Source organism: Eurosta solidaginis, chromosome 4 (genome assembly GCF_040869045.1).
Source record: "Eurosta solidaginis isolate ZX-2024a chromosome 4, ASM4086904v1, whole genome shotgun sequence".
NCBI classification, from domain to species: domain Eukaryota; kingdom Metazoa; phylum Arthropoda; class Insecta; order Diptera; family Tephritidae; genus Eurosta; species Eurosta solidaginis.
In genome coordinates this window covers 228,848,784-228,857,789 of record NC_090322.1, presented here as the reverse complement: position 1 = coordinate 228,857,789, position 9,006 = coordinate 228,848,784, and the positions used below count along the sequence as shown (strand labels likewise).

General features: G+C 38.4%; 1 protein-coding gene across 1 annotated transcript; it reads right to left on the bottom strand.

The window, feature by feature from the left end:
• Window positions 1-2,003: 2,003 nt before the first annotated feature.
• Window positions 2,004-6,801, bottom strand: Cpr12A (Cuticular protein 12A). Its single transcript, XM_067784962.1, is given in 5 exon segments — window positions 2,004-2,209; window positions 5,911-5,926; window positions 5,928-6,077; window positions 6,079-6,609; window positions 6,670-6,801. Coding segments are annotated over 4 exon segments (600 nt in total). The 5' UTR covers window positions 6,406-6,609; window positions 6,670-6,801; the 3' UTR covers window positions 2,004-2,102.
• Between the last annotated feature and the right edge of the window lie 2,205 nt (window positions 6,802-9,006).

Sequence of the window (9,006 nt, the reverse complement as noted above, 5' to 3'; positions counted from 1 at the left end):
TATGCAAAGGATGTAATAAAGAATTATGTGATTTTTGGAACGCAAGCCATTGTGTTTTAATGTTGTAATTTATCTTGTGAGTATGTTCTGCAAGATGGTAACGTGCGTGAATGTTAAGTAAGATTAGGTGATAGTAAATGCCTTCCTAGAAGGGGTCGGAAGAAATGTACATCCACATTGGATCCCCGGGTATATGGGAATAGCTGGAAATGAAAAAAGCTGATAAGCCACCAAAGATGCATCCCAAGAAGCTTGTACGTAGACGTCTCAATCAGATTGGGAAAGACGTGGAAAACGCAGGAAAGACGTGGAACTAAGCGCGAGGCGTAAAGTATCCAAAATCATGTGGAGCTCTTACGACCTTAGATTAGCAAAGTGACGCTTATCACTAAAAAGAGGTGACTGATGGGTGATCTCATTGGCCACTGCTTTCTGGCGTCACAAGCTGGCTGCAAAAGGAAACGATCGAGCATGTTCTTTGCTCGTGTTCGGCGTTCGCCAGGCTATAAGTCTAGTTATTAGGAGTGATACAGATCTAAGATTTGGAAGCATCAAGTAGTTAAAAGAGGTCTAGGAATCTTTAATGTTTGCCAAGAGGGCTGCGTTATTTTATAACGTCGATCCTGGTTTTTGATAGGAGGTTTCAGTTTGTTCTTGTAACTTGGCAATTGGCAAGCACTCTGAGTGTATATCTAAAGTGAAGCTAGTCCCGAATTCTCTTCAGAGGTATAGCGCCTTGGATTTATTTATTTTTAAATCGCTCTCGAGTTGGAGAGGCTGGTATCCAAATAGGGCTTATTACCGAAACGTACCAAATTTATATCCAACAAAGGACCATCAACATCGATAACTCTTTCCAGAACATTCGTGGAGTGCCTACATCGCTATAAGAAGAAGATGGCTCGCAAGCCTTATACTTAACGAGCTAAAAATATTCTGAGTAGATATTACTGCGCACTTTGCCATTCAGTTCGGATTTCTTTGCGAGGACAACTGTGGACTTAGAGTAGACATGCGTATCAATCCATTTGTATTTCTCTGGATTTATCTGTGAACAAACAAAACTTATACGTCTGTGCAAAACGACGTTGAGCAACACCATCAGCTCAGTCAGTATTTGGCAGGACCTCTCCGAGCCGTTCAAAACTAAATGAGGCTTCAGACAGGGTGACCCCCTATCATGCGATTTTTTTAATTTGATGCTAGAGAAAATTATACTAGCTGCAGAACTTAACCGCACTGGAATAGTATACTATAAAAGCGTGCAATTGCAGGCGTATGCTGATGACATTGATATCATCGGTCTGAATACCTTAACTTCTGCTTACTCCAAACTGAAAAAAGAAGCGGAAAATTTGGGATTGAAGGTGAATGAAGACAAAATGAAGTACTTGCTGTCATCGAGGAAAGAGTCAGCGCATATGCGCTTTAGAAACCACGCTACAGTTGGCAGCCATAATTTTGAAATAGTAAAATACTTCGTTCATTTGGAAACCAGCATTAACACAAGCAACAACATCAGCTCTGGAAGCCAGCGAAGAATAACTCTTGCCAATAAATCCTCCTTTGGACTGGAAATTATGCTCTACAAGTCACTTATCGTACCCGCCTGCTATATGGAGCAGAAGCATAGACCATGACAACATTCGATGAAACGGATCTGGGAGTGTTCGAGAGAAAAGTTGTTCGAAAGATTTATGGGCTTCTACACTATGGCGAGCACCGAAGAAAATTTAATGATGAGCTGTACGAGCTTTACGCCGACATCAACATAGTCCCGCGAATTAAAATGCAGCGGCTACGCTGGCTAGGCCCCCCACTCCGCTGGAAGGACAGGTGGAAAACGATTTAAACTCCCTTGGTTGACCAATTGGCGCCAGTTGGCAGAGCGAAGAAGCGACTTGTTGGACGCCCATAACCATGTAAACTGTTAAGCGCCAATAAAGCAAGTAGGTAGTTAAGGAAAATCTTTTCAGAATCGACTAAGTACAATAACAAACAAATTTTTGAATTTCCGTGTAACTTCGCTTTTATATTTTTTAATTCGAGTTTTTTTCATTAAATAAAAATACAATTATTAAATTAATACTGATGGTATGTGTCTAAGTTCGAAACTTGTTAGATCCCTCTGTAGCATAGTCGGTAGTTTCCTTGAATTTTGGCACCTCAATTGACCGTGGTAAGTTGGGATACACCTGAGGAGTAATGGCTGAAAAAAGAAAAGAAAAAAAATATTAATAAAGAAATCAGCATGGACATTTTAAATACCCAATACAATTGAATAGAAAAGGAGGTGGCATAAAGAAAAAAGATATATATATTATTACCTAACGCTTCTCATTTTTAGTACTAGTTAGAAGGCTATAGATCTACCAATAAGGGTGTCGGTAAAAAAAAATAGAGTTTTGTTTAAAGAAGTGAGCTAGTTTGATTAAACTATTATCTACATACTTTTCAAAACAACTGTATAAAATATAAATAAATAAATGTAAGGCGCGATAACCCCCGAAGAGATTTTAGGTCGAGCTTCTCTTCCAATTTGCCTCGTGCTCCTTTTTAATTTTACCTACAAATTGGCGGAACGGGACCAACTTGTTTTATGTCGAATACGAACGACATCTCCAAGCAGATATGTTTTCACTGAGACCTTTTATGGCAGAAATACACTCAGAGTGTTGCCAAACGCTTCCGAGGGGCGGACCCCCGCTTAGAATAATTTCTTCTAATTGAAAAAATTTTTTTATATAATTCTTGATTTTGCTTTGCCCGGGGCGTGAACCCAGGATCTTCGGTGCGGTAGGCGGTGTACGCTACCAGCACACCACTGTGGCCGCCATCATTATACAAAGTGAACCATAAAGGAGATAAATCAAGACATATACAGCAGCAACTCTAAGCCCTTACTCCTAGTTAGTTTGTTCAGCGCTACTTCATCAGGTAAAAGATTTCATATGCTCTCTTCCCAAAATACTGCGTTGGTTTCCGTAATTCGATATCGAACAAGAACGAATAATTACGACTTCGCTATCCATAACACAAAATGTCATCCCGTCGTGCCCAACATTCGATAAAAACAAGGTTAGAATCTAGACAACATTAGCTAAATCTCAAAAAACGGCTTCACCGATTCCAATAATTTTGTTTTGTTTCGTTCGTTCATTGTTGATGGAAGGTTTAGGCGAAAAAAAATTCAAAAAGTGGGCGGTGCCACGCCCGCTATTAAAAAAAAATGTAAAAACGCTTCATCTCCGCAATTATTTGAAACAGGTATTGAATCATTTGGTAAAGAGATTCTATATATGGGAGTGGTGTGGAGGTGTCGAATGGAAGTGGAAGCGGGAATGGGAATCGGAATTGGAGTTAGAGTGGGAGTAGGAGAGGGAGTTGGTGAGGGAGTGGGAGAGAGAGTGGGTGTGAATTTCGAAGTGGTGGAGAGAGAGAAAGTGTGAGTGAGAGGAGCAGTGGTAGCGGAGTGGAAGGGAAAAGCGTTTGGAGGGAGAAAAATGAAATAAGGTATGGAGAAAAATAAGGAGGAAAATGAATGCTAAAATTTAAGAGAAAATGGGATGGAGAGTGAAAACTGGAGAGGATCCATTTTTCTATAGGTAACATAGGTAAACCAATGTCTGGCAGAAACAAAGTGTGTGATAGGTACGGTTCAGAGGTTCGAAGCATTTTGCACGCTTGAATAAGTTTATTTTGAACCTGGCTTTCGCTTTCGGGTCAACGGTTCAGAAATAAAACGAAAATAAACCAACACAAAGCAGAAATTCTTTCATTTTCTTTGTTGTTTATTAATTTTTTGAAGTTGTTTTTGCCTGGACCTTCGTCTTTCCTCGAAGGCCAGAAAGAACAAAAAGGGATTTTGGAAAACGCCATCTCTACTCAAACCTCAAATCTTTTTACTGTGTAGTTTTTCCGAAAGTTTACTACACTTTTTGTATTACCAAACAATTTTATTTCATCTATTCAAGATCTGATTTTGAACTTGGCCCCATTACTGTCTATTTCGTCAATTTATTCATCGGTACTGAATTTTGACGAGATTTATAATGTAAATAGTCAACTATCAAAGAAAACTAATATATCGATAAAAAATTGATTGTATAAACGATCGAACCATTACGAAAATGGTCCGGTTCGGTTCGCATCTAATAATTGTGGACAATTTCAGTTCGATTAATGTTCAGTTATTGGAACAGCAAAAACTTTGCCGATTAAAAGCTGGTTCACGTCCCTGTTAAATATAACTACAGGCGCCCACGCGGCTGATGAATTTGCAATACTATATCTCATCTCTCGAGAGTATAATAGCCCATTTTTCAAAAGCGTACGACAACTAAGTTGTGGAAGCCCCAATCAAAATGAAAAATTTGTATATCAAATTACGTGGACCTCGATAACTGAATGAAATAGAATAAATATAATGAAATTTGTTAGCTTCTCAAACCCAATAGTGAGCTCTCGCAGCACTACGGTTTCCGCTTTGGCTCATATTAATAAAAATGGACCATATTAGGTTTGTTTATCTGCTGTCTTTCCTGCTAGTTTGGCTATTTCATTGAGCTTTTGAGATTGTCATGTACAAATTGAGTTAAGGTAAATTCAGTGAAAAGCTGATGATATAAAAACCGATTACACACTAAAACTTGAACTATTACACGATTTGAGCGCAATCTTTGGTTAATGCCTGTACTTTTTTGCTCTCAGAAAAAAAAAAAAAAAATGGGGGATGTGGCAACCATGTTACTAACTGAAGCTCGCCACTTTCTTTTTTCTCACATTCACCCACAAACATAAGCACAAACATTTGATTAATACTTTTATCAATGAGTAATCAGGTTTTCTTATTTAAATTAGCCTAAACGTATTGTAAAGAGCAATCAGATAATTTGAACCTGATAAAATTAAAGATTTGTTCGCGTTAATTAAATTAGGCTATGTTTGTTTGTTTCAATGGTGTGTTCAATTTTATACTTATATTAAGAATTCATGAGCTTAACACCGGCTTATAATAATTAAATATTCTATATTTTTTATATTCATCTTATTCGTAACTTTATTAAGGGTAACACTTGATAAATACCTTAACAAACTTGATCTGATTTTTGCTCGAAAACATGGAAATTTTCGAAAGGAGACGGAAAGGCCCTTGGAGTATTCGAGATATAATTTTTCCGGAATATTTATGGTTCTCACCGTTATGTCAAAGCTGTGTATCGAAGGAGGTTTAATGACGACCTGCATAAAATTTAATGTGGATATAGTACAGCGAATAAAAGTCCAAGGGCTTCGCTGTCTAAGTCATGTTATGCGAATGGATGAAGACGAGCACCGACCCAAGATGTATTCATACCTATACCCGTATTCGGAAGCAGATGTAAGCGGAGACCTATACTCAATTGAGGGAGAGAGGTGTTGAAGGACTGGATCTCCTTTTGTGTTCCTATTTGGCGTAAGTTGTGGCGAAACAGAGATAACTGGCTTGACTTTTTACGTATTTTTGTAACTCACTCATCATACCTGACCTCACGTATCAGTCAGAATCAAGGGCGATGTCGAAGGTAGATGGAATGGCCCTTGGTTCTTTCCGTGATGCTAACAAATTGCTAACAAATTACTACGGCAATAAGGGATGGGCAGTACGAGCTTTACGCAGATATGAACAAAAATGCGGCGAATGATAGCTCAAAGGCAAAGGCCTTAAAAGTATACCATGTAAATGACAAAAGGAGACCTCCACGTAGTTGGGACAAACAGTTTGCGGAAGACTTGGGTCTTCTTTTGTTGCGCGTAATTGTCCTTAATAAACGCTAAGAATGGATGACTGGCGCACTTTGCTACGAGACGGTCTAAATCGCTTTAGACCCCTCATTAACAAAAATAATAAAATAATAATATCATACTCACATTGATTCTGTCTGTTAACCATTTTGATCGGCATTATAGAAAACAGTCAGGTAACTTCCATCACTTTGACGATATGAATAATAACCCACAACAACCAAAGTCTTAACTTTATCGAAGATCAAAAAATAGCCGCGTTCATAGCGGGCTGTGCCATCAGCTAATTCATTAACGGAATTCATAGCTTCCATCCGGAAAACGATGATTGAAACGATCTAAAACATGTTTTTCAGTTACTGGCTCCTGATGTGGATGTTGTTGTTGTTGAATACCACTGCTACTGCTTACATGATTATTATGTGAAAATTGATTTTGATTATTCGAGTACGTAGAAGACGTTGTATCACTTTGTTGTTGTTGTTGTTGCTGAAAGTTTGTTGTATATTGATTATTGGAGCGCTGTGAATTATTGCCGATCGCTGCTTGCGCGTAAGTAAACACGTAACAGCAGAGGGTAAGAAGTGTAAACACAGTGTTAACTTCCCTTAGGCGACACATTTTTTCAAGTTCAGTTTATAGAGATAAATCTTTTTAAAAATTCAAAAAACTGTGATTTATTAAAATTTTAATATTTGTATGCCAATTTTTGCTGTTTCGGTTTATTTCAGTGCGTGGGGTTTTATACGCGTCTCTTTTGTTAGTTGCACAAGATTTAATGTAAACGCTGGCTATGCGTTCTGGCTTTTATAGTAATTTGCTGGGCTGAAAGTGTGCGAATAAAACATTAAATTCTTACATACTATCATACATACAGTTACTCACACTTAAAATGGGACAGTCCAAATCTTGAGGAATTCTCGTAGGCATAGACTTTATCGTTATCATAATTAATAGGCGGTTAACGCTTGGCGCGTTTGGCCGTTGTGTAGCTGTTTGAGCAGGCAGATAACCTACCCAAGCGGTGTGCTATAGCAGCATTCTATGGTCTTTTGGACTCACAAAGGCACACCCTGGGGAAACCTTAAATAACTGGGAAAGAAAGCAGTTCAGATAACACTGGATTGAATGTACATGGCATGGACAGACCAAATTGTTTATACTACCAGCAACGACAGTACTACTCAAACTCATTATTCTAAACAGAGAGGACCTACGAACACTAACTGGGTACTATACGAGAGAGGACACTGTAGTCTACGATATCACCTAAATAAAATAAATCGATCCGGTTCACATTCTCTGCGTCGCTCAGGTATGGCAGAGGCTTTTCCCTCTAATAAATAAAATAATAAAAAAAAAATCTCTGTTTCGCGGTAACTAACGCAAATTGGGAGCACCGCCACATGTCTCTTCCTCTGCTGTAAAACACGGGTACATGAAGCCTTAGGGCTTTTATTCGCTACACGATGTCCACATAGATCTAAAGCTCATACAGCTCGTCACAAAACTGCGAAACGCGCCGTTGGAACCACGGGAAGTAATAATAGTATGCGGAATACTACAAAACTAATTCGTTTTCTCTATACACTAACTATTATTCCGATCCGCATATGAGGACGTTCATGATAAGTGACTTATACAGTGTGATTTTTGCTTTTTACTCAGTCCAAAGTAGCTTTTGTTGCATTTCTAAGCTGACATGGTTTTCGCTGTTAGTCCTAGTTCAAAGATAGACGAATTTATATCCGCCAACAGCGTCATGACAATTCAAAAATGTACAAGTACTACGTCATGTCCTTAGTCATCCAATACAATTTTGTTTTCATCTCTTTATCGAGGACAGACGGAGAATCCCGGAAATTGTCGGTACTTTATCTACGGTTTCTTAGTAAAGAAAGTAAAGAAAGAGGTATTTGCCAAAGACTTATAAGTTTTTCAGTAACTAAAAATCAGACAGCAACATATGCTTATGCATATTGTTTCTGCATGCCGTTCCAAGATGCTGACTGGCCTGACGTCAATGAGTATTTTATATTGAGCATACGATTTCTGGTCGAAATTCTCGCTTGGGTTCGAGAAGAAATCATAAGCTCCATATAATAGTGCCAATGCAGTGATTCAATTAAATGTCGAGAAGGGCGCGAGCCTTTCGAGATTTGAGAATCTCGCGGGAGCCGATACTCGCGGTACAGATAAGCTAGAACTTCTTGTACAGCTTGTTAAGGAAACTGATATCAATGTATGTTGAACTGTCGGTAAGTAAAATAAAAAAATTATATTTGTTGTGATTTATCGCCGAGGAGCTTCTCTACTAACATCCGTCGCCTACCTTTTTTATTATTCCTACAAATTGGCCGAATATAAGTGTTTTACGCGGACTCCGAATTGCAGCTGGAAGGCAAATGAATGTTCACTGAGAAGCTTTTATGGCAGAAATACACCCGGAGTGTTTGCTAAATCAATGCCGAGAAGCAACCGCCGCTTAAAAAAACCTTTATCTAATTGAAAAATAATTGTTTCTAAATTTTTGATGTTGCTTTGCTCAGGACTTGAATCAGGACCTTCGGTGTGGTAGGCGGTGCATGCTACCAGCACACCACGGCGGCAATGTTAAAAATAATAGAGAGAGGCTTATGAAAATACTTTTACGGGGAACACACATTTTAAATAAAAATAAATATTAAAGAAAGGACGCAAAAAAGCCTAACCCATTTCAACTGTGGGTGACTGTATCCAATTACTTACACGAGCTTATGACACATTCGCGCGTCCAAATAAAGATGTCAAAAATTTGAAACGCTGAGCTCAAAAGAACATCCAGTGCTACACCGACAAACCGTTCTATCAACCGCTTGGATAGCTGGATGAGAATTCTGGGTTATTGTCAAGTTGGTAGATTCTTTGGCGGCGGGTGTTTGTAATCAAGACCGGCATCTAATTCGAAAGCATTCAAAGTGCGACAGTAGATCGCTATTGTGCGTAGAAATCAAATAAATTGTATATATGTACATCTGCCTTGCTATTTGCTACAAAAGTTCTAAGCTTCATTTACAACTTATCCCAAGGTAAAGTTCTTTGTGAATCTAATTTCTCATTGCAGTCTAAAATATTTTTGTGCGAAATTGTAAGTACGCAAATGTTAAGGTGTGTGTATTATAAAAACCGTTGAGAAGTCACCTAAATGGAGATCACATTGAAGATCACCTTGATAAATTTTAT